At 50.8% G+C, this 25,530-nt stretch overlaps 2 protein-coding genes across 2 annotated transcripts; one reads left to right on the top strand and one right to left on the bottom strand.

Annotated features, from left to right (window-relative positions):
* Window positions 1–15,843: 15,843 nt before the first annotated feature.
* LOC129387309 (uncharacterized) lies at window positions 15,844–19,223 on the top strand. The gene is made up of 5 exons (XM_055076203.2): window positions 15,844–16,264; window positions 16,328–16,436; window positions 16,650–16,767; window positions 17,131–17,516; window positions 17,912–19,223. The coding sequence occupies exons 1-5, from the start codon at window positions 15,999–16,001 to the stop codon at window positions 18,158–18,160; spliced, it is 1,128 nt and encodes a 375-aa protein (XP_054932178.1). The 5' UTR covers window positions 15,844–15,998; the 3' UTR covers window positions 18,161–19,223.
* On the bottom strand, window positions 19,219–22,162 carry LOC129387308 (putative nuclease HARBI1). Its single transcript, XM_055076202.2, has 3 exons — window positions 21,390–22,162; window positions 21,158–21,299; window positions 19,219–20,644 (listed from the first exon to the last, which is right to left on the bottom strand). The coding sequence occupies exons 1-3, from the start codon at window positions 21,933–21,935 to the stop codon at window positions 20,145–20,147; spliced, it is 1,188 nt and encodes a 395-aa protein (XP_054932177.1). The 5' UTR covers window positions 21,936–22,162; the 3' UTR covers window positions 19,219–20,144.
* Between the last annotated feature and the right edge of the window lie 3,368 nt (window positions 22,163–25,530).

The following is a 25,530-nucleotide window of genomic DNA, read 5'->3' as shown; positions in this document are numbered from 1 at the left end:
AATCGGGATGAGGCTGGCCTGCCTTCACATTGTCTGTAGACCAAGGTTAAAAAAATACAAACGAAGCTATTACTACATTAGGTGCGGCTTTTCGGACTTAACCGCCTCTTCAGCGCCTGTATCTGTCCATTCCCAAGTGACGTTGGAAAACATGCTATCGCCTCTCACGCACTTGAAGACGCGTGAGAATCTGGCAGTGAGTGGAAGCGCGACGTTGCAAATGGCCTTCTGCAGCAGAAAAGAGTTGAGGTTGCGGCAGTGTATGAAGCAGGCGACCATGTAGAAGAGCCGGTGCAGCTCCCACGTGCTGAGCTCTTTCATGCTGCGTACGGGGCGGAGGCCAAAGTCCTGTTCTGTGCCGACCGTTGGCGTCGAAGAGTGAGCCCCTCCGGAGGTATCCAGGCTGTCGTCGCTTCCAAAGAAGCGCGACCTCTGGATGCTGTCCAGTCCATACGAAGCAACCAGCACGTTAACGCACTGGGAACTTTTGAGCCCAATTTTATCGAGGGCCGGTTTCAGGAAGCCTAGGATATGTTCGAAAAGCAGTTTGTTAGGGTACGGGATAGTGTCGAATGGCCTACTCTCGTAGTTCGTTGTTCTGTAATAGATATAGTATAACGTGAGTCCAAGATTGAAAGCTATTTGATTTCCCAATATTGCCATCTTCAGCGGCGCCGGAAAGCTGCTGTGGAAAGCGGGCGGGTACCTGAGATGCGTTGGAACGCGGACTTCTCTGAGCACCAGCAGGCTATAGAGCGGTTTAAGTGTGATGAAGGGTAGGTGGTGAAGGTCGTTGTCAGTCTGGCGCAGAGATTTCTTGAACTTGGCCGCAGCGGCCCTGGCCTCGGTGACATACATGTCAAAGAAGGAGCCCTCGAGCTTCGGCACATAATCGTAGACCATCTCGATCATTTCCCACGTCAGGGTCATGTTGAACGCGGTCAGGGACAAGCTGCTCATGACGAGACGCATCTCCTCGGCGATGATCGCATTTGCGAGTCGGGTGGCTTCGTACAGCGCATTGCGAACTTCCCCGAACACCTCGAACAAGGCTTCCTTCTCATTTTTTGGCAACTCGTCTTGGATTGACATCAAAACTGCGAGGGGCATGACTCTGAAGAAGGCCTCGAAGCAGCGGCCGGTTACATACGCTTCCGTTTCGCGCGCGTCATTCAGGTCCATCATCAGATGATCGGTCAGGTAGTGAGACGTGAATGGCGACAGGTACCACACTAGGTATGCACCAACATAGAGCTGCGCCCAGGTCCTGCCCTCCGCGCTCTCTGTGAAGGTCTCCAAGAAACGCCTGAAGAGCTGCACGTGAATGACCAGCATGGTGTCCTCGGGCCAGAGTTGCGAGCTGTCCGGCAGGTGGCGGTTCACAGCGACGCGCATGTCCACGTCAGAGAAGTTCACGTACAAGGGGTCCGGAATGTCGGAGAGAGTGCGCACGTCTCTCGATGCTGCCACCTGCGCTCGGAGCACGAGCTGAATCATCTCCTGGTACGATTGACCTGTCCCGCCAATAATCTCGGCGCAGCGACGCAGGTACACGCGGAATCTGCGTCTACTCGCCAGGCGGCGCAACTGCGCCATCCACTCAAGCACCGAGGGGTCCAGGTACACGTAGATGGTGCTCTGATGCGGCAGGGCCGGGTGGCGGCCAACGGTGAAGGTCCACAGCGCCGGCACACCGTAGTCCAGTGACGAGCCGATTATTGTGTCCAAGATGTCCAGTCTCGAAACCACGTCCGATTTTGCGGGCCAGGCTAGCCTCAGTCGACGAAGAAAGGAACGTAGCGAGTTCTCAGATGCCTTGGAGCTGACACACCTGGAAAAGAAGGACAAATTTCACTGGCATGTAGCAAGAATGAGAGGATTGCATTTGCGTTTGTCAAAGATGGAGTCAGCTGCAGCCATTGGGAAGTGGTTAACGCTAACGTGAGCCTGGCGCCAGAGAAACAGAGTAAAATGAGCGCGAGATTTGAACACATTTCAAGTGAAACTTGCAACCACATCGGGTAGCTACGAAATTGTCGGCGACAACAGCAGCGATAGAATGTGAACCTGCTCTAAACGAATAATGACAGAGAAGGTTGTGATCAACGGAGATTGTGAGGAAATGTCCAAATAACGTTCTTCCTGTAAGAATTCTCAGGAAAACTGCTGCGAAATCACAGCCATAGAAACTTCCCCAATGTGACACCTGAATCGCACGTCTTCTCCAAGGCGCGCAATGAGCCTTGTGACGTGTTTCCCAGCTAACGTCAGTCAAACTGTTAAAAGAAAAATAAGAAGATTACAGAAACACGGTGCAAGATAGAATTAGACAAGCTACAGCGTTTGGTTGACAGAGGTCTGATGACCCAGCACCGTAGGAATTAAAATATTATCTTGCACTGTGTTTTTCAAAACCTCTTTTCCGTTGAACAGCTTGGCTAACGTTGGTTGGGAGGCCCTATAAGGTGCCCACGTTCTGTGGTAATATGCTTATTATGTAATCCAAATAGTGACAAAAGTATGAAGGAGATAAGCGACGCCTTTCTGCTTGTCTGCACCGCCAAACACGTGCTACCTGACACGTTCTTATAAACGCATGGCTCTGAGCGTCCTGACCTCGTGTTGTCTGCTCGCACAAGCATGTGAAGAAGTGCGAGCCGTAGAAAAGTTAGGAGAGAAACCATCCACGATGATTATCCAGGGCAATGCGAAGCATTCCTCCCCTGTACGTGGTGTAAAGCCCGAGCGAACTCACGTCCTCCAGGGGTAGCGCTCGCTCGAGGACCGCCAAATGTGCAGGCCGTAGGTGGCGGTCGACCCAGTCGGCTTCGCTTGGTCTCGGCGGCATGTTCGGTGGTCGTTCGCTTGGTGTGACGCTGTTTCTCGGCCACGCGTCGCAATTCTTTTGTTGCTCGCGCTGCACGGCCGCGCGTATCTCGTCTGCCCGTCGGTTCGCCTCCTGCCTCTCCACATCGGTACGCATCGCGTACCTCTGTAGTCTCTGCAGAGCCTTTGTACTCTTACGCTCGTCTTGCACTTGATAATTTCGACGGCCCATTGCATGTGCAACGTAGAGGCCTACGCGCAACATAGCGTAGCTAGCGCTATCGAGGCACGTCTGTTGGTGGCGCGCACACATGCACCGGCGAGGGGAGCAAGAAGAACTGGCGCCAAGCCCGTAGCGGCACGCGAGCAAGCGCGTGGAGCAATGAGGGGCCGAGCCAGCGAGCGGGCGCATGGTGGTACGAGACGTTCATTTGAGGGATCGCCCGACGTTTGTGCACTGGTGCGACTAAGAACGGGCGCAAGAGAGAAAATCTGGGTGCTTTTGCTCCTTGAATATATGACTCTGCCTAGGCGCTATAGAGGAGGCTAGTTAGCGCGCGTTCTACGCGTTTGTCCCTAATCATGCCGGCATTGCGAAGTGGGATAAACTTTCTTTACGCTCGGACGCTGGCTGCCGGCGCGGTGAAATAGGCAAACCAGCGGGCACTGACGCCCCATTTAGCGGCCGCTGTGACGGACAGACTGTCTCGCACCTGCGGCGCTCGTACGAAGTCAGTTGTTGTAAGAGCTTGGGGGCGCAACCCACCGCTCCGTTCCAAAGGGGACGCTCATATCATCCTTCAGTCCCTGCATCGTGCCGGACCATAGCTTTCTCACGCCTTACGGCGATGTACTTTGGAAATAACATCACAGATGTTTCCGTGGGAGCAGTAAGGACCGTAGTAGAGGCCGGACCATATGTACTGAACATCTGGCAGTCAAAGCGGCTTAGCAACCGCGTTTTAACGCAAGTGGCTGAAAGGCCACCGGTGACGTTCGAGGCCACTGCAACCGCTATGAGAATACGTCGCGCTACCTCAAAGCATCTTTCACTAACCTAGCCGAACCTAACGCTAACCTAACCTAACGTAAACCTAAGCAAAGGTGGCCGAGACGAAAAGACGAAAATCCACGTGGACTAAGTGCTGTGAGAATATGTCACACCACCCTAACGCCTTCTACGCTAAGTAACCTAAGGTAACCTAAGATAACCTAAACCTAACCTAAACCTCAGCTAGCATAACCTAAGGTGGGCGAGAAGCAAAGCCAATAATCCTCACGGCATGACGTCAGGTAGTACAGTTCAACCGTGGTTGCTAAGGCACTGTGCGTTTATTTCGCTCAAAGGGGACTACTCAAAAGCGCCCTTGAAAAGCCGCAGAGAGCAGCATACGAAAAGCCTGCCAAGAGAGAAGATACTGCACCAGGAGAGGAGTCCGGGACTCTACTACGACCCCTACTGCTCCCCCGGAAAGATTAGCGATTTTTTTAAAGGTATAGCGCCGTAAGAAGCAAGGAAGGTTTAATCCGGCATGACTGAGACACAGGGACCACCAAATGGGGCGGCCGTGCCCACTACCTCACCGCGCGTGCAGCCAGCGTCGGAGCGTAAACTAGGCCCCACTCCGCAATGCCCCACTCCGCTAAGAAACCTCCTCGGAACTGTCTAAGCAGAGTCATATATTCATGGAGCAAAAGCAGCCAGATTTTCTCTCTGGCGCCCGCTGTTACACGCGCTAGCGCGAAAACGGCTGGCGATCCCTCAAATGAACGTCTTGTCATGGTGGCCGCGCGCATCGCGACAAATTCTGTGGCGTCGATCGGACGCCCTCGGTTTTCACCTTTGCTCTGACTAGGCAAGGAAATGTTTCGCATTTAAAAAGTAAGAGCCTATCACGGACAGGAGTGGTAACCTAACATGAGCGAGTTGACCTAATGAATCGCTAAAAGACTGACGGGCTTTCTGACGCTCATTTTAATATTATTGGCATTATTAGATTACTTCACGCACTTTCCAGTATCCATCTGTGTCCGCATCCAACCATGTTTTCTCCGACCTACGACAACTGAAGTGACTGGGTAGTCCACGGTCTAATGTGCAGAGCATCGGGCGGCTGTGCTGAGGAAACAGGGCTCGAAAACAACTGTTGGAGCAGCTTGGGTCAGTTGGTGTGTACCAATGGGTACGTGCCGCTCTACAACGAATGCTTTTCACGCGAACTTGGGTCACTGGGTAATACTTGTTGGGGGGCTAGTTGGTGCATGTTTCCAGAAGAGGGTAATAGTTATAGGTTAAGAGGGTCTCGCTTGTTGTGTGTTGTGTTTTTTCGGCGCTATAACACTCTTCTGGAAACATGCACCAACTAGCCCCCCAACATGCGCCTGTCCCGTCTCGCTTGCTGTGTGTTGTGTTTTTTCGGCGCTATAACCCTCTTCTGGAAATTGGGTCACTGGCTATGTACCAGTGGGTATGTGCCGCCATTCAATGAGCCTGTTTAACACGCCTCTAGGTATGTACCACTCTTGAATGACAAACAACAATGGTAAAAATTTCCCCCGGTGCTAGGCCGAATCAAATCCATGTAATATACTGTTACGGGGAGAAGAGGCGTGAAAATGTGTTTATGGAAAGTGTTAAAATGGAAGACAGTCCGTGCGACATTAGCGAAAGCCGTCTTCTGTACTGGTCTCAGCTTCGTCTCTGGAAGCGCTTGGTAAGATGAGCTCAGGCGGCGAAGGCGCGGTCCTGTCGCTTGCTAGATCGTTCGAGTGATATCGCTTGAGGAGGAGGACATGGGCGACATCGGTGAAACGCCGAGACATGGTGGAACAGAGAGGTGTGATTTCAAATGTGACGTCGGTCACTTGCCGCAAGACACGGTACGGGCGCAGAGTAAGGCGAAATCAACTTTTCGCAAAGGCCACCTCGCCGTGTTTATGTGCAAAGAAGGACCACATTACCAGGGTTGAAGCAGACATCGCGGCGGCAGGCATCATAGACACGCCGTTGCTTTTCCTGCGAAGCGGTAAGACGCAAACGGGGAACGTGGCGTGCCTCTATACAGCTCTGAAGATGGCGTCACAGGCGTATTCTGACGACATGCCAAGAACGGCAGGAAGGAGCTTATCAAATGGGAGCGTGAGGTTTCTTTCGTGCAATAGATAAAACGGCGAAATACCTGCAGAGTCATGTCGGGAAGAATTATAGGCAAATGTTACGAAGGGCCGAGCGGGGTCTCAGTGATGGTGGTCGGTAGAAACATACACAGCAAGCATGTCTTCAATAGTTATATTAACCGTTGGTCTGAGGGTGGTACGCCGTCGTCAACTTGTGTTTTGTACCGCAGGAGCGCAAGAGGTCCTGGACAACCTTTGATATGAAATAGCGGCCATGGTCTGTGAGGAGCTGTGGAGGAGCGCTGTGAGGAAGTATGAAGTCTTCGAGAAGTAGGTTGGTGACGTCGGTTGCATGTCTGGTTGGGAGAGTCCGAGTGATCACGTAGCTAGTCGTGTAGTGGATACTGACTGCTATCCACTTATTTCAGCACGCAGATAGCGGAAAAGGGCCAATAAGGCTAAGACCAACCCTAAAGAATGGCTTCGATGGTACGTCAAGGGGTAGAAGGCGGCGAGCTGGGAGTAGTGCTGGGCTCTTGTGGTGCTGCCACTGTTCACAGGAAGCGACGTAACGGCAGACGGAACGGTAAATACCGCGCCAAAAGAATCGATGCCGAACACGGTCATATCTCCTAGAAACTCCGATGTGACCCGCGGTAGGATCATCGTGTACCTGTGCCAGGACGTGTACCTGTGCCACGCATTTGTGTGTGAATAACAAATAGCAGTTCAGGATCATCATGGTGTACAGTATGTTGTAACGGTCGAAGACGCCATCCTGCAACACAATCATCAGCCGAGAAGGGGAACGTGTCTAAGAATTAAACAGGAGAATGACGTCTCGAAAGTAGGGGTCAGGGCGTTGCTCATCTCCGATGTTCTGAAGCGCAGTAAGCGACAGCGCACAGGTATACCCGCAGCTGTCGGGAAGCTCCGGTGGGTCTAGCTGGTGGCGCGGCAAATAATGAGGGTCGTCATGCGATTGGCTGCTCTTATGCGCAACTGTGTATGAGTACACTTGGAGTCGTAGAGCACACCGAGTGAGACGTCCAGTAGGATCCTTTAGGGATGGAAGCCAGCACAAGTCATGATTGCCTGTGATAACTGTGAATGGCCTGTCGTACAAGTAGGCGTGAAATTTGGAGACTGCCGAAACGAGGGCAAGGCACTCACGTTCAGTAATGGAGTAATTGATCTCCGCTTGGGGCATAAGACGGATAGCGTACGCAATAACGTGGTGGCAACCTTGCTGGCGCTGAGCAATAACAACCCCGATTCCATAATCGCTGGCATCGGTGCGAACTTCCGTTGGTTCGGTCACGTCAAAATGGCTGAGAACTGGTGGTGAAGTGAGCCGCACGGTAAGCTCAGTGAACGCAGTAGCTTGTTCCGGACTCCAGACAAAAGCCGCGTCGTTTCTGCGAACTAGTGTGAGAGGACGTGCAACGTTAGCGAAATAGTGTGCGAACCGGCGGACGTGTGAGCAGAGGCCCACATAGCTTCGAAGGTCGTTGATACAGGCCGGCACGGGCAAATTCTTGACGGCACGAACTTTCTCGGGATCAGGGCGGACGCCGGAAGAACCGACGAGGTGTACGAGCATAGTAAGCTGCAGGCTGCCGAAGTCACGTTTTGATGAATCGAGCTGAAGGCCTGCCTTTTGGAAAACAGAAACAGTTGTCGAAAAACGCTCGATACATATGAATAATGGCCACTTAAAGCCGTGAAGGGGGGCGTCCATCATAGGTTCAAATGTAGCCGGGGCATTGCATAACCCGAGCAGCATCATTTTAAACTGATAGAAGCCATCAGGTGCAATCAAAGCGGTCCTTTCACTGTCCATGTCGTGAACTGCAATTTGCCATTACTCGAAGTGACGGTCTATCGAAGAAAAATATTTTGCACCATACAAACGTATACTCCCCACCTCCAACAAAATGCTATGGGGAGAAGATGGGTTCAAAATATTGTTACGGAATGACGAAAGAAGAGAGAGGAAGAAGAAGAAGATCGCGAGACGCTGGCTGCTGCGTGTTGTTGCTGGTCAGCCATATTTAACTACACTGACTCTCCTTGTATATATATTGTAAATACAACCTTTCTATACTCCGAACATCTCCGTAACATGTTGGCGGGAGGTGCTGGGTACCTCGGCTGTAAACGCAGCTCCGCACTGGACGTCGCATCACCGTCCCCACCATGAATAACGGTGAGCACAAGGGAGCAACGTTGTTGCTGCCTCCAACATCACCGTCGTCGCAAGCTACGTCCTGTCCTCTTCGGTGGTGGATGTACAGCCCAAGCATCCTGGAAATTTCTGCGCTACCGATGGCGCCGACGTTGAGTAGTGGGTGGCTATGTATACGAACGGGTGAGCGGGTGAGATGTGACCCTACGCTTATGCTAGCTAACCTGTTGTTTTACCTAAGAGGCACGGCAAATATGTGGTATGTAAACAACCAAGAGGAGCTAACCAGCTCGGACCAATGCAAAGAGAAGTTCTCAGAGTTGTTTGGCAAAGCAGCCGGCCGTAAGATTGCCGCAAAGCAGGAACTGGCCTCCTGTGCCCGATCCCCCACGGAGTTCTATGTTCCGTACATGCAGGACATGCTGGCGCTTTGTCGTAAGGCTGATCACGACATGACAGAAGCTCGCAAAGTCGGGCACGTGCTTAAGGGGTATTGCTGACGATGCCTTTAATTTGCTCATGTGCAAAAGCTGCTCTACAGTTAATGATATCATTAAAGAGTGTCGACAATTCGAGCAGGCCAAAAGTCGCCGCGTCATGCAACCATTCGCCAGACTTCCCAATACTGCCGCAACGTCGACGTCTGAAGATCAACCCACCCAGCACCTTGTGTCGCCATCAGAGGACGTGGAGCGAATCGTTCGACGTGAACTGGATGCGATGGCGCCCGCAGCTCTCCGTTCGCCTAACCCTGATGCTAGCACATTTTCATTTCCCCTCGTGCAAGCCATCGTTCGCCAGGAAGTTGAAAACATTGCCCTACATTCTGTCTGTGCTGTCGCCATCCCCACAGCCAACTAACGCCCTTTTACTATTTTCGCTCCACCCCGACGCTTCTCTCCGCGTTATCGCAACCCGACTGATTGGAGAACTGCGGACGACCAGCCAATATGTTTCACTTTTCGCCGCATTGGTCAAGTCGCCCGATACTGTCGCAACTCGTGGCCCTCAAAACCTCACACGCCGATCAACCTGAGACGTTTTGATATAAATGCCTGCAATTTTTCGCCCACCGCCGAGTCTAACTGCGCCGACAACTCTGCTAGGAACACGTGGTACAGTCGCTCACCATCGCCGCGCGGACACCAGTCTCGTTCACCACAAACACGGCGCCCATCTTCCCGTTCGCCGCAGCCTTTCGTCCCATGTGGCCTTTGGCCGCACCCTTTCGGAAAAATAAGAACTGCAGCCCTCTGAGGTGGTGCTGCGTTGCCTGCTACTGCACAAATCCTCTGTCTTTCCCCACAAAGAGAAGTGTCATTGATGTTAAAACAGACGGCGTACCTGTCCAAGCACTCGTCGACACTGGAGCCCGCGTATCTGTGATGTGTGCTAGCCTACGCAGACATTTAAAGAAGGTCCTCGCCCCAGCAGCTGCCCGAATGCTTCGTGCTGCAGATGGCGGCTACTGGTTGTTCTTGCAATGTGTACTTCGCGTTTAAGTATAGCCGGCCGCCCTACTTCTGTTCTCTTTGCTGTAAACGACAACTGCGCTTACGCAGTTATCCTTGGCTCTGACTTTGTATCCAATCATTCTGCGCAACCGGCGTTCCTCAGTTAGAACTGCTTCAACTAGCCGATGCTTCAAGCAGCGCCCCACCTCACTTGTGCTCGCTTCACGATGTGCGTCTGTCACCCGAGGCAGTTACTTACGTCGCGTGGCCGCCAAGCTACAAGCTCCTGATGGTGAATATGTGCTTCGCCCCATCGTCGACGTGCTTTTGAACCAGAACGTTAATGTTCCGCCTACGCTGGCCACGGTTATTAATAACGACGTGATTTTACCCCTTCTGAATTTCAGCCTGTGCCAAAAAGTGATTCTGGCCGGAATTTTCTTGGTCAGCATTTCTACTAGTTCTGAATTTGACTTTGAGAGTCTGAATGCCGAGAGTGATTTAGTAGCGCCAATTGCAGCGGACCGCTCAGGTACCTTAACTGATGTTTTTTAGCGCACGAAAAGGGACGAAAGACAGTGGCAAGACGCGGACACTTGTTCCCCGTCTTTCGTCCCTTTTCTTCCCCGTCTTTCATCCCTTTTCGTGCGCTAAAAACCTCAGTTATGGAATACCAAGACGCCCTAACGTACGCTCTTTCTGGTACCTTAGGGATGACTTAGCAAAAATGATTGAACCTGACCTCACCTCTGCGCAGGCTACGGACATACGTCTCCTGTTCAAATCGTACAGTGACATCTTTGATTTCGGCGGCAGGCCTGTAGTAGGCCAAACATCTGTTTTTCACCACCGTGTAAACACTGGAGGCACGAATCATATTTGTTGGCGTCCCTATCGTGTATCGCACGCTGAACGTAGAGTCATCCAAAGAGAAATAGACAAAATGCTGCGAAGAAAGATAATCGAACCATCAGCCAGCCCTTGGGCTTCGCCTGTCGTCCTTGCGAAAAAAAAAAAAAAAACGATGGTGCCTCGCGTTTTGGCGTTGATTATCGCCTCTTCAACAAGATCATGCGAAAAGACGTCTACCCTCTACTACGCATCGATGACGCCTTGGACTGCTTGCACGGAGCTAAATACTTCTCGTCCATGGATCTTCGATCCGGCTACTGGTAGACTTCAGTTGATGAAATGGACCGCGAGAAGACGGCCTTCATCACGCCGCATGCTTTATATCAGTCCGAAGCCATGCCCTTTGGCGTATGCAATGCTGCTGCGACATTTGAACGTATGATGCACTCTCTTCTGCGAGGCTACAGTTGAATCAACTGTCTTTGTTACCTTCACGACACTATTCTTTTTTCTTCCAAGTTCGGCAGCCAACTTACCCGACTCGCTGCCATTCTTACGGTCTTCCAAAAAGCGAGCCTCCAACTAACTCCACGAAGTGTCAATTCGGGTGCCGTCGGATTACCGTGTTGGGCCACCTCGTTGACGCATCCGGTGTACAACCAGATCCAGAAAAAGTTCGCGCCGTTTGCAGTTTCTCTGTGCCACGTTCTGCTTCTGACGTGCGCTGCTGCGTCGGCCTGTGTTCGTACTATCGCCTTTCGTCAAAAACTTCGCCGATGTTGCTCGGCCTTTGACAGATCTTCTAAAGACGAACACGCCATTCTCATTCGGCCTGGAGCAGGCTCACGTGTTCGCCGCTCTCTTCGGGTTTCTGACCACCCCTCCCACACTTGCCCACTTTGTTCCTCCTCACCGACCGAAGTCCACACTGACGCAAGCGGCCATGTCATCGGCGCTGTTCTCGCCCAACAACAGAATGGTGCCGAGTGCGTCTTAGCTAACGCCAGCCGCCTGCTGTCACCTGCCGTGAGAAATTACTCCATCACGGAGCGGGAGTGCTTGGCTTTAGTTTGGGCTGTCGCCACGTTCCGGCAATATATGTACGGCTGCACGTTTCCGGTAATTACAGGCCACCACGCACTTCGCTGGCTGTCTTCCCACTGGGACCCGACAGGAAGGCTTGGTCGCTGGGCTTTGCGGCTGCAGGAATTTTCATATATTGTCAATTACAAGTCTGGACGCCTCCACAAGAACGCGGACTGCTTCTCTCGTCCTCCCGTGGATCCTCCTGATCCTGCTGCGCATGATCCGCTGACCTGCGTCATGGCTATTACTGACATGACCGAGATGCGAGACGAATCCTTACAGTCCATCATCGCCGGAGTGCAACTTGGCGGCACGGACGGCACGTGCCGCATGTTCGGGCTGCACGTCGGCATCCTCTACATTCGCTGCATCAACCCTGACGGCCCTGAGTTGCTCGTTCTCCTTCCCCGTCATCTACGATCCATTGCTCTCGAACAACTTCACGATGCACCGACGGCGGTACAACTGAGAGTTTTGCGTACATACGACTGCGTACGACGCCGGTTCTTCTGGCCGGGTCTCTGCCGCTCTGTGCGTCGTTATGTCGCACCTTGCGAATTGTGTCAGCCGGAAGAAACCTTCCCTGCCACCTTTCGGGTGACTCCATCCAATTGTTGTTCCCTCTGAACCATTCTTTCGCGTAGACCTTGACCTGCTTTGCCCTTTTCCGACGACGACTAGAGGGAATAAGTGGATCGCCGTCGCTTGTGATTACGCGAGACGCTACGCGTTAACAAATGCGTTGCCGACTAGTTGCGCAGCCGACGTCGCCGATTTTCTGCTTCATGACGTTACTCTCCACCATGGTGTGCCTCGACAGTTACTTAAAGACCGCGGCCGCTCGTTCTTGTCTCGAGTTGTCGAAGAGCTCCTCCGCTCTTCTACCACTGAGCACAATCTGTCCACCGCCTTCTACCCACAAACGAACGGTGTTACGGAAGGTCGCAACCGAACACTTACAGAGATAATGTCTATGTACGTCTCCAAAGATCACTGCAAATGGGACGCCATGCTAGCCTATGTGGCATTCGCGTATAACTAGTCCCGACATGACACCGCAGGATATTCACGCTTTTATCTTTTGTATGGTCGCGACCCACATTGCCGTTTGACACCATCCTCCTTTCTGTGGCACGTGTGGCAACTGAGTACGCTCGTGAAGTCCCCGATCGCGCTCACATGGCGCGTGAAGTCGCCCAATCTCTTTTATTAGCGTCGCAGCATATGCAAAAAGAGCGTTACGACCGGTGCCACCGCGATGTTAAGTTCGTCCCAGGTGCTTGGGTGCTCCTTTGGTCACCACGTCGTCGGGTTGGTCTCTCCCAGAAGCCTCTCTCTCGCTACACAGGGCCTCATGTAGTCCTACGTCAAGCTAACGACGTCAATTACGAGATTTCGCCGTTACAGTTTGATCCATCCTCAAGGCCGACGCCTGTTGACATCGGACACGTTTCGCTGCTTAAGTCATACTTCGCTCGCAATTCTTCCCCTACCATGTGCAGAAACGGCGCTTCAGCACCCGAGAGTCCTTTTACGGAAGGATGAAAGAAGAGAGAGGAAGAAGATCGCGAGACGATGGCTGCTGCATGTTGTTGCTGGTCAGCCATCTTTAACTACACTGACTCTACTTGTGTATATATTGTAAATGCAGTCTATACTCCCAGCATCCCCGTAACGATGTATTTACAGGGTATTCACAAGGCGTTCACTGTCATACAAAATGGAAGACAGTCAGCGCGACATCAGCGGGCGTCGTCGTTTTCTGTACTGGCCTCAGCTTCGTCTCTGACAGTGCTTGGCAACAATGTATTCACGCACGCGCCACGTGCGGACTTCGCGCGTTCAGCAGGAGAACGCCATCGCGGCGGGTAAATTTACACGAGCAAACCTTCCGTGGCGCCGCGTGTAACGGATTTGACAACACGTATACAGCGACTTCTATACAGCGCGTGAGTTAATAGTGTGCTGCCCCTGCGCATGTTAACTTCGATGCTTCCTTCACACTTAAGGAAAATTACCAAAGCCTCGAACGTTCGTTTCCGTTCGGGCGTTAACGATAGAGTGAGAAATAGCGCCGGTTACCTATGAAATGGAAAAAAAAGTGTGCATTTAATAAAAGTTATTGTTTTTTTAAGTATATGCGTTGTCGAGTCTCATGTTCGGTTCCTTTATAATCTATAAGTGTTAGTTTGAGATTGGTCAGTGGAAGCTGTCGCCTGTCGAACATTCCTGTTCAGAATTAACCAGAGCGCTTCAGTAAACCGCTCCTCGTAAGGTTCAGCTGCAGTTATCGAATATAATATAATATAATATAATATAATATAATATAATATAATATAATATAATATAATATAATATAATATAGTATAATATAATATAATATGATATAATATAGATAGATAGATAGATAGATAGATAGATAGATAGATAGATAGATAGATAGATAGATAGATAGATAGATAGATAGATAGATAAACGTCTACGCTGAAACTGGGGGCTAAGAGTAAGGAGAACAAAGGGGCTTGATCATTTCAGTTTTCGTCATATTCTTAAATTGGCCTTATGCTAACTGAATATATTTATAGATTCCCGGTTCCTTTCTTATTAGAATGGCACCGTGGTTATGCGGAATCCGATTTTATTTGCGTACTAATGAACGTACGGAGAAAATAAAAAGAAATTGGGAGTGGCTTAGCTCAGCTATGCCAGGATATGCGTAGCGTAAAGGTACGGTTATGTTTGGTTAATTTTCCAGTCTTTTGCGCCGACTGGCAGCGGCTCGACTCCTTAACCTCCATGCCGAGCGCGCTGGATCAACCGTCTCTCCCGCGCATTTATGCGCACGGTGCGCCCTCCTCGCGCATGCGCAGTGCGGCGCGGCGCCGCAGGCGTCAAGGCGCGTTGTCCGACGTTATCAGCGCGCGGGCGAGCGTCGTTAGACGCCGCGAGCGTCGGAGTGCGTTGGCCTGGTTGGCCGCGTGTGGTTACGTTGGCGGCGGCAGTGCGTCGAACCATGGGTGGAACTATAGGCGCTGTTGTTCTCGCCAACGTGACGTAACGTATGCGCGCGTTCACGCTACGTCAGACTATATTTAGGCCTTAAATGCAGCAGCGGGCACACACGGCGCCGGCGCGTCTGCGGAGACTGCGACGTCACGCGTCTGGAATGCGCCGCAGTCGGCGGCAGCGAGGGCGCAGCTGCGCCTCTCGTGACGTCACGCAGCTGTCGCGCATGCGCAGTATGGCTGGCGCAGCAGAATGCGAAGCTCGGCTCCAAGCCGCGTAGTGTAGCTTTACGCTACGAAAATAAACAATTATCGAAGCGCGAACGGTGACGTTGCCGTGATGATCCTTCAGTCCACGAACCAGTGATTCAGTCAAGCTTCAGGACCGCGCCACACCGAGCCAACGCGTACATCAGCAGCGGTTACTTACCTGAAGAACAGCCGGTACGCCTTGTCCTTGGCCGTGCGCTGTCGGCTGCCCGAGTGGTGCAGGAGAAGTACGTCGCGAAGCACGGTGCGTACGCGCTGCTCGTACAGCTGGACGGGCGACCTGGGGTGCGATTTTGTAGAAATGACTTTTTTCATGCCAATGCCTTCTCGCGTGACGTCACCGATTTTGGAAATTGTGTGTACGTAGGCACGACGTTTTCTTGGATCGTCCAATCAGAAGCTCCCTTCATTGGCCGGATGTTTCTTTCGTATTCTCTTCTCTTTTTCCGGGACTGTATAGCAAATTTGTTTTGTAAAACGGCACTTAATAAAAGCGGACTTCCATGCTGCGTAAAGCAAATTCATTTTGTTACAGTACAACGCAAAAGCTGCCGCAGTCCAAAGAAATGCAAACGCAAGTGCTCTATTTTTGAAGTCGTAGCCACATAGTAGTCGGATGTGCATCCAATCCATGCCGTTGAGCGCAAGCAAAATGGCAGCCTTTGTTTACCTGTGAACAGCTGACAGCCCCTAGCGTGTCTGTCTGAACAGCTGACAGCCCCTTGCGTGCCCGTAATTGCGGCCCCGCCCCCGTCAGATACTGATTGAGGTGAGTAATTATTGCTCGTGTAGTGCTTGCATTGTCGTGTGGTTTTCGCTGCATGTCTGACGTGTGATAATTTCTTCTTTAGGAAGAGCCAAGAAGAATTATCCGTAGCCCCCGAGGTGAAACTTTGCAACATAGTGGATCGAGAACTGTCAAGGCATTTTCCATAGGGCACCGCCATGACATAACGATAGCTTCCTTAAAGTTATCGCTGCATCGGTAATACTTCCTGCACTGATACGCTCCGAGAAAGAAGCTGCTACAACATTAAATGTGAGTAGTGACTTCACCTTTTTTTACATTAGTGGTATAAAAAGGCAGAAATAAGTCGTAGTGAGCACTTTATGCAGGCGCTTAGCTTAGACAGAATGTTTGCCTCTAAATTTCTTACTGTGCTGCGGGCCGGCTGAAATTCCCAATTTGACAAAGAGAAAATGGCAGCAAAAGGGCCGCGGGTGTCCAAAGAGCAGGCGGCTATTCTCGTGCAGTTCATCGAGCAGCACCCATACCTGGCGAGAGCTTCTACAGAGTTCTCGCCACGTATGACTGCTGCTCGAAAAAACGAACTGTGGGAGGAGGTGGCGGCGGTGCTTAACGCACAGGGGCCAGCCGTAAAGGCCACCAGCCGTTGGCGGAACCATTGGGCCAAGATGGCCCATAAAGCGAAAAAAGAAGCGGCCAGGGCCGCGAGCGAGAAGAGGTGAGCTTCTAATGATGCTGACAGTAACGTAGTTCCACGTTGTCGTTGCTGCCGTGTTTGCAGGGCTACTGGAGGTGGCAAAGTGGGTGGCGTGGACGGCCGCGTCCTCGACGTCCTTATGAGGACAGGAGGGGTCCTTGTTTCCCCCCCTGAGTACTTCCCCGATAGCGAGGTGCGTACATTGGATTTAAAAAAGTGTTGTTTGTGTGACCTGCTGTGACCTCACAAATTTTCAGCATTACATTGGAACACAATATTGCAAAATTTTTAAGCCCTTTTTTTTGTGCAAGTGACAATATAGGTTATGTACTCTGAGCAGCAACTTGTGTACATGATGCGCATTGCACACACTGCTCGCAATGTCTGAACACTACTCTGATTGCAGGACGAGGCAAGTTCAGAGGAAGCTGCAGGGCCCAGCGGTTCCCGCAGAAATCTACCAGCGACAACTGCTTTCGTGGTGTCGGGCCCTGCAGCTGTTGCTGGGCCAAGTGGCCTTACACGTAAGGCAGTGACCTAGCTTTTGTAGTAGCATTGTTGTTTGCAGTTGCTGTATGATCTTGCTATGAAGTAAAGTACGTCACTCTGCTGTTATTACCTTTGTGTCCAACATCCAGCTCTCATTCATGAAGGAGAAATGCAAGACTACAAATGACTTGATGTTGTAATAGAGATTCCTTGTGCTTCTTATGGGTTACTGCTACCAGCAACTTTCTGTGGCATCTTTTGCTCTAACTACCTGTTTTGTGTATCATTATTGTAGCTATGCAGCTATAATGACATTTCAAAGTGACTGGTTAGGACAATCAATCTGTGTAGGTCGGATAACAGTGAATGAGCAGTCTTTGCTTTTGCCTTGCATGAAGAGCCACCGGCTACGCCCCAGGTGCTGCGGCCTACGCCCCAGGTGCTGCGGCCTACCACCCAGGTGCCGCGGCCTACCACCCAGGTGCCGCAGCCAACCCCGCAGGTGCCGCAGCCAACCCCGCAGGTGCCGCAGCCAACCCCGCAGGTGCCGCAGCCAACCCCACAGGTGCCGCAGCCAACCCCGCAGGTGCCACAGCCTACCCCCCAGGTGCCGCAGCCTACCCCTCGAGAGCCACGGGCACCCCGTAGACAGCCCAGGCAGCAGGAACTTGATGGTGCTGTGATGACGGCTACTGCCGCATACGTTCGCCAGAGCCAGTTGGAGGAAGCCAGAGTTCAAGAGGACACTCGCTTCCGCCAACAACTGCTGGAACAAAACCGGCAGGTATGTGCAAGGCCACAGATGTATATTTTTCTGCGTATGAAATTGATGAGCATATGACCTCTCTAAAAATTATATTAATCAGTGAACAAGCATAATGTATACGTGTAGTCCTGTGGTGATATCTTGTACACATTCGCGTGATATAACATGTGTAAATATGTACGCAATTATGTGGCAAAAAGAAAAAAGTGGCGTTGAATTCAAGGAAGCAGGTATAGCAATGTAACACTTCTTAATGGAATGCGACGGCACAAGTTTGATGGGCCAGAAAGATATTTCCAGTGTTTGAATATACAATGATAAGACAATAGCCTGCAAATGGGGATGAATGCAACACACAAAGGCCCTGTTACTGAGCTTCTGTAATTAAACTAATTACACATCTTTGCTAACAGCACCACGAGGCCCACCTGCAGAGCCTGCGGCAGCACCACGAGGCCCACATGGAGAGCCTGCGGCACCTCGGGGAGGAGGTGGCGGCAATGCGGGAAGTGGAGTCTCAGCGCCTCGAAGTGCAGCGGCAACGCCTCGAAGTGGCGCGTCGGTCGCACGAGACCAACGAGCGCCTGCTTCAGCTGCTGCTGGCTGCACTGGGGCATGGTGGCAGCCAAGCCCCTCCCCCCTCTCAGGCCCCACATAATTAAAGGTAGCATAGGCAAGGAATTTGTAACTTATCTTAAAATTTGCTGATGTATTAATGATATGAAGGGCAAATATTGCTAGTTTGCAAATAAATAATTGCTGAAGTCACCCTTTAATGCAACCATAAGTAGCATAGCCGTTGCAGCATGAATTTTTTCTTCAAGGTTTACTTCAGCCATAAGAGCGTGCACACCATCAGGCTCACCTGCAAAAGTGCCTGTAGGCCTGGTGTGTGTGGGCATTCCGACTGTGGCACTGCAATTTTGAGGTGCCTAGTTATTGTCATGTCAATTTAAGCACGACGCCACACTGCAAGTGTTCTACAATTTAATCCTTGTCATCGAATGGTGAAATTTTCAGGCCTTACTATAATGTCGAAAGCAACCTGTCAATATACACAGCAAAAAAGAAAAAAGTTATGAAAATTCCTTGCCTATGCTCCTTCTTTTCATTTGTAATGTTTATTTTTTGTTTGTTGCATATGCATATTTGTTTGTGTCACTACGTACTGAGCTGGAATGTCTCTTTTCTTGCACATCTGTCTCATTATCAAACAATTTGTTGTCATTCAGTAATCTTTCAGGTTGTGATACATTGTATTTTAGCCCTTGTGGTGCAATTTGTGTGTAATATTTATGCAGTTTGTCTTACTGAATATCATAATATGGTGCTATGGCTCTTTCACTTTGAGCACCACAACAGCATGTTCCTTTCACATGTAGTGATGTACCTATACATTTCGCTGTGATAAATATTCGGTTGGCATGTGATTTAAGCACCTGCTCATTTCTGTTGCTGGTGCAGTTTAAGCCAGTTGTTATTACTGTGTACTTGTGCAGTGTACAACAGTTTTCTTAAACGATGCATGCCGTTACCTGTGATATATTATGATGCAAGAACAATGTGATCCGATATTTATTCCAACATGTCTGTGATATGTTGCATAATGTCTCTACTACTGAGTACTCATGATTCTCACACTTCTTCAATGTAGAGACTGTCGCATGTGATGTGTACATAAACAAGTGTATGTTGAAGGCTGAAATACAGAAAGGTGCAGTTTTCCTCTAGTGCTTTTATTTACACATCGCAACCACATTTCTAGTGCTAGCTTGCACTGTACAAATATTACTGTTTAACATTGCTGAGTTCTGCTATATACAAGTGAGGTCACTTTGTTGAAATCTGTCAACTGCTCGTGCGTGCACACACTTCGCGGGAGCCACAGCGTTTGACATGTCGGATGACCAGTTGGACGGCATTTTCGTCACTCGAAAGGAACTTTGCCGTTGTTGCGAGACAAAATGGTGGAGGACCTAGAAGCTGCGCGTGCAACAGCACGTTCCATGGAGCGGAAGGTGTGACGTGCACTGTACATCTTGGCTTCTGTGAGCTTCTCTGTGCTAGTAGAAAGTGAGGAGACAGGCGCTTATGTCCATCAATGCGTAAGGGGATACGAGTAAGAATCAGGCTACATGCATCTAGATGACGACAGCAGCAACAAGCAAATTGTGGCAGACACTTTGAATATGCACTTATTTTTAGCTTGCTTTCAATCTCATGTGTCACCTCTAACGATACTGTTTTACTTACTATAAGTGCAGGCTTTACATAACCCTTCACTACACAACTTTTATGTACCCACCGTGGTTGCTCAGTGGCTATGGTGTTAGGCTGCTGAGCACGAGGGATTGAATCTCGGCCGCATTTCGAAAACACCCGTGTACTTAGATTTAGGTGCACGTCAAAGAACCCCAGGTGGTCGAAATTTCCGGAGCCCTCCACTACGGCGTGCCTCATAATCGGAAAGTGGTTTTGGCACGTAAAACCCCATAATTTAATTTTTTTAACAACTTTTACATTTCTCAACAAATCATGAATGCTTTGCATTACGCAGACATCAACTACAACTTAGCACGGGAAATGTATCTGCAATTTCACAGCATGAAATGCACAATGCAATTACTTAAAACTGTGTGCATGCACCTAACGATGCTGACGCTGCTGTTGACGTCGCAGCTGCCGCCGCACGCTCCTCAAATAACGCATGTGCTGCGCACGGGTTGTGCCAAACATGCCAATGACATTGTCGCGAACAGCCCGCCCTCTCAAGTAGTGCATTCTAGAGCCAGTGTTACGGGGCAGACTGTGTGGCGTGGGGTCGCCGTTATTGTCAAGCTCACTACTACTACTGCTGCTGCTGCTGTCGTCATCACTGTCATCGCCTGACTCGTCGCCTTCAGAAAGGCGAAGGTTGTGCAACACAGCACATGCCGCGACAATGTTGGCTGCACGTTCCGGCTCGTAGAGGAGGGTGCGATATCGCTGAAGACAGCGGAAACGGCTCTTTAAGAGCCCAATGCACCTCTCCACTACGGAACGCATGGCGGCATGTGCTGTGTTGTACTGCCCCTCGGCTGTGTGCACTGGAGGATGGCCAGGAACCGGGGTCAGGAGCCACGGCTCCAAGGGGTAGCCACTGTCACCTGCACAAAGATGGAAATAGTACATTGAGTACTCCGCTGACGAGAGGCAAGTTGTCAACTGAGGAAAGCTACAGCATCATTCAACAAAGGTAGACTTCAGGGTTGCAAGTCCCAAGTAAAAGCATGAGTTGAGCATGTCCATACCCGTCACAAACTCTTAACCAATTTACAAGTGTACGCGGTGCCTGCCACAAACAAGAAATCAACACTTGTTGGTGCTATCAATGACAGTAGTAGCAGTAATGTGTGTTCATTTCTTCTGCTTCTGGCAGTCACTGGGTGCAGAAAGCACTAATACGTGTTGCTTTCGTCAGCTCCTCGCAGACACATAATGTGCTTGTAACTTAACACTTCGAACATTGCCAATGGTGGCAGTCAATGTCTTAATTTTCTTTTTTTACTCCGGAATTACTGATGTTCTTGTGGTTTGGTTAAAACTTTGGGTTGGAGCGGACACGGCGTTCTGCGCTGCTGAAGCGTGACTGCGCCAAAAAAAAAATGTTTTTTTCTCACCGAGGAGGTATTCCCCGGCATTCACGATGCGCCCCGCTTGGAACCGCCGGCGCAACCATGTCGTCCGCCAGACAAAAGCGTCGTGGTCCGACCCCGGTCGCATAGGGTCCAAGGCCAAGATTTTCATGTCCGCGTCGCAGATCTGAGGTAAAACGTAAACCAGAGAAAGTGCCCGTTGGCAAGAGCAACGTAACTTTCAAAAAGGATCGCAGAAAACGTGAGTTTTACTTACGAACATGCAGTTGAGGGCGTAGTATCCCTTGCGGCACATGAACACAGCCTTGCGCTCACCCTTGGGTGCGATAATGGCTATGAGGCTGCCGTCTACGCATCCGATGACGCCGGGGATAACGCCGCGCCGAAGGAAACCCTCCTTCACGGCTGCCTTTTCCTCAGCTGTCTTTGGAAAATGGACCCACTTGTTGCGGGCCCCTGCGTTCACGACAGCCTCTGCCACACGTCGCACGCACTCGCTCACCGTCGACTGCGACACACGGATCGTCTCCTCGCTCCCAACGGACGCTTGGAAGCTCCCGGTAGCAAAGAAGCGCAGCGCACACAACACTTTCCGCTCCACCGACAGTCCCGTCGCTCGCTCAGCTTCTAGTTCCCCCGCCAGTTCCTCGCACAACAACCGCACCGTTCCCTTCGAGAGGCGAAAACGCCGTCGAAAATGGTCATCCGGCATGTCAAACGCGTCGTCTGGCTCTCCCTGTTCACGTCGGCGACGGCGAAGAGCCACGGCCATAGCGATCAGAGGGGCGGCCATTTTTTTCATGCCTTCGGAAACGACCCTGCCTCAGGCCGTTCCAAAAATCCGTGCCTTTTGCTCCGCATAATGAGTGCCTCAACGTCACGATGACGATTACAGTTTTTGCGGGTTCCTGACGTCGCGTGATTGACAGACAAAATGGGCGCGGCCCGGTCATTTTCGACCAATGGCTGCTCAGTGATGGCGGCAAAAGGCATGGAAAAAGTAATAGAATTGCTACAAAATCGCACCCCTGAGGCGCTTCCAGCGGCCGCACACGTGCCGGTAGAAGTCGTCGCACGGGCTCACGCTCGGATCCACCGATCGGCGCACGTCGGCGTACAGGGACACGCGCTCGGGGTCCTCGCACCGATGCAGCGACCGGAACACGGCCAGCGGCACGGCGCACGCGAGGACGCCGCTTACGGTGGACATGCACACCACGATGAGGAAGTGGCGGGCACTCGGGGTCCGCTCCTCGAAGACGCACTCGGTGGGCCGCGTGGGGCGCTCTCGCGTGCCCCACATAGAGTAAGGCGCGACGGTATAGGGCGACCAAGTAGCGAGACGAAAGTAAGTTGCGGGCCAGGCGATTCAGGTGAGGACGAATCCCGAAGAGGCTCCGTTGGAGACGCCTTGCTTTCTTCTTCTTCTGTCTCGCTCTATTTGCGCGTGAGTAACAAGGGTCCCTAGATAAGAAAAAGAAATCAAATACGCCCGCGTGGATGAGCCGGCTTCTTCGTCTATCTACAATAAAGGGTATGTTCCATCACTAGGGTCCACGCAAGAAAACCTTGCTTCTGGCCATGGAGGAGAAGGTATTCTGAACAAAGTCGCCCGATCTTGTTTATTAGCCTTGCAGCATATACAACAAAAGCGTTACCGCCAGTGCAATGGCGATGTTACCATGGACAGTGACATTCATTGACAGTAGCGAAGCCTGGGAGGGCTTGCTCCAGAGCGAGGCTGAAGACGACCAGCGTCGAGCAATCCGCATGGCCCGTTGAGGCCATGAAGACTCACCGTCCTCTAGGCGCAGGGACGGCTTCGTCCTCACGCCCCCCCCCCCCCCCCCCTACCTGCGTGTAGCGTAAGAGGCGGGCACCCCAGCTCGGTGGAATAATAAAGGTTTCAATTAATCAATCAGAACAAATTTATAGACTGGATCTCAGGAGAACTAGCAGACATTTTCAAAAAAAAAAAAAAAGAATTTGAGTCATGTATTGTTGCCGTGCTGCTAATAGATAATTGATTGTGTACGCTCTTTAGTCGTTTGGATTTCAATAAACGCATCAGAAACAACTATTGATTCATGTCTGGCAAGAACTTCTGAAGATGTGCTATGCCTTGTGGGGATGCGCGACTCTCACGCGTCCCCTGATATGTTGTTTTCCCGCACGGCTCGCGTGGCCTGGCGCCCGCGCCGGTCGGAGTGGTTGAGGCGCAGTACGAGAGATGGCGCGAGTGTTGCGCTGCTAACGCCGCTGACAGGCGGGGTTACCTGGGCGCCGAAAGACAAGGCGCTTCCTCATTGGTTCGGGACAGCAAGCAGTACGGACGCGCCGTGCCGCACGCGCCGATCCATGCTTCTGCGAGACTGTCTCGCGTGGCCGCCTTGGAACGCGCCACCGTTCGTGCGACCGTACATGCGAACGAGCAGGCGTTGGGATCTAGCATGGGGCGAACATATTCGCTCGCTATCCGGTCGCGGTGAGTCGGACTTCTAGATTTGTCGCGCGCCCATCGGCATGTTTTGGGGATAGCAACTCGGCTAGCAGGCATTGATCTATGAAAGGTGCAATAAATGTCCTTGTGATTCTTTGCACTACTGTGTTGTCGTTCCTTTGTCCCAAGAGCACGGAGGAGAACCCCGCAGCCTACTTGGGATAGAATGGAGTCCTCGGTAAATGCATTTTGCATTTTTGGTATTCTGGGCCCAGCAAACGGTACATTTTGTACTGAAAAGGCTTCTCACCAGACCACATAGTAAATTTTGTTTGTACGCTGGAAGTTGTTACGTGCCCTCGAGTTAGTGCTCTAGAGCAAAAGTTTTTGAAATTCGTTAATTAGAAGCAGATATAGAAGTATTTCAAGTGCCGCGAACCATGACTTCTGGAGCTGGGTTTCACCTCCAACAAAGACACTCTCCATTTTCCCCTTCGAGCCTCCGCAAGCAAACTACTTTCCCTGCGTTCTCTCATGCGAGAGCTGGATGATCGCGTGACGAAAACGTCATGGGCCCCGCTTTCTCCTTCCTTTTTTTTCTCTCTCTCTCGAGTTCCTTCCGCGTGATGCTGTTCCGGCGACGGTCTCGCGGGCGAGCTTTTGTGTTTGTCTCGTTTCGCGCAGCTCAGGGTTTTGAACGGTGTGTACGAGAACACGTTATAAGTCACTGTAACAGTCGAGAGCACTGATGATGATGTGCGGTGTTTTGTGGCGCAAGGGCCAGGTTTGGCCAAAGAGCGCCATGACAAGTGGTAATGTTGAAGATGTTTTATGGAAGATGTGACTTGGCTGTAAAGTGGCCTAAAAGTAGTCGCTGTAAAGTGCGTAAAATCTGACATGAAAACTGTTTACAGCGCAAACACATGCAACCACAAAGTATAAGGGACAGGACACAAGCGCTTGTGTCCTGTCCCTTATACTTTGTGGTTGCATGTGTTTGCGCTGTAAACAGTTTTCATGTCAAGTATGCACCAACTCGCCCAGAAAGAAGTTTTAATGCGTAAAATCTACGGGCTATAAAATTATGGCGATGATTAATGACGAATACTTTGAACATTAATATCTATCGTAGGAGAATGATGCAAAATAGAAAATATATAAGATAGTAAAATTACTTGGAGCACTGCTGCCTCGCCAGAACCCTTGAAACACAAGGGCCTAGAGGCATGTGCTATACGAAAGAGCTATCACAGCAGCATCCTCTGAAGAGAGGACCTACTACGAACATGTGGGGCTAACAACATGCAAGACAACATCTTTCATAAAACTTAGAACTGCGTTGGTGTCTAATAAAGGTTCTGGGCCGAGTAGCATTACGGGATGTAGGGGGATGTGCTGCCGGTATGCTAGAGAAAAATGTTTCCTTCTCTCAGATTCGGCTGCCCGACACTCCAGGAGGACATGGAGGACGGTCAGCCTCTCCCCGCATCTACCGCAGGTTGGAGGATCATTTTCAGTGAGTGAAAAGTTATGTGTGCCAAATGTGTGTCCTATTCTGAGGCGACAGAATAGGACATCTGTTCGCCGTGATTTTGTTACGTAGGGCCAAGAACCTAACTGTGGCTTTATCAAGTGCAGTTTGTTATTTACTTCTGAGTCCCATATACGTTGCCAGTGGTTTCACAGTTTCCTTCTTAAGAAAGGCTTCAGGTCTGTGACAGGGACCGAAGCAGTAGGATTAACTGCATGCAATGAGATTGATGTGGCCCTGGATGCCCCTATGGCCAGGCACCCAGCATATAATCACATGCTGGTTAGATACATATGCTTTACATAACACGGAATAGAGTTCAATTATAAGAGGATTTTTGTGCTTACAGAACGATATCAAAGACTTCACAACACTTAGGGAGTCCGTATATATAACTGATTTTTTTAGTTTTGATTTCCTTATATG

The sequence above is a fragment of the Dermacentor andersoni genome, chromosome 2 (genome assembly GCF_023375885.2).
Source record: "Dermacentor andersoni chromosome 2, qqDerAnde1_hic_scaffold, whole genome shotgun sequence".
Classification (NCBI taxonomy): domain Eukaryota; kingdom Metazoa; phylum Arthropoda; class Arachnida; order Ixodida; family Ixodidae; genus Dermacentor; species Dermacentor andersoni.
This window is presented reverse-complemented; position numbering and strand designations above follow the sequence as displayed.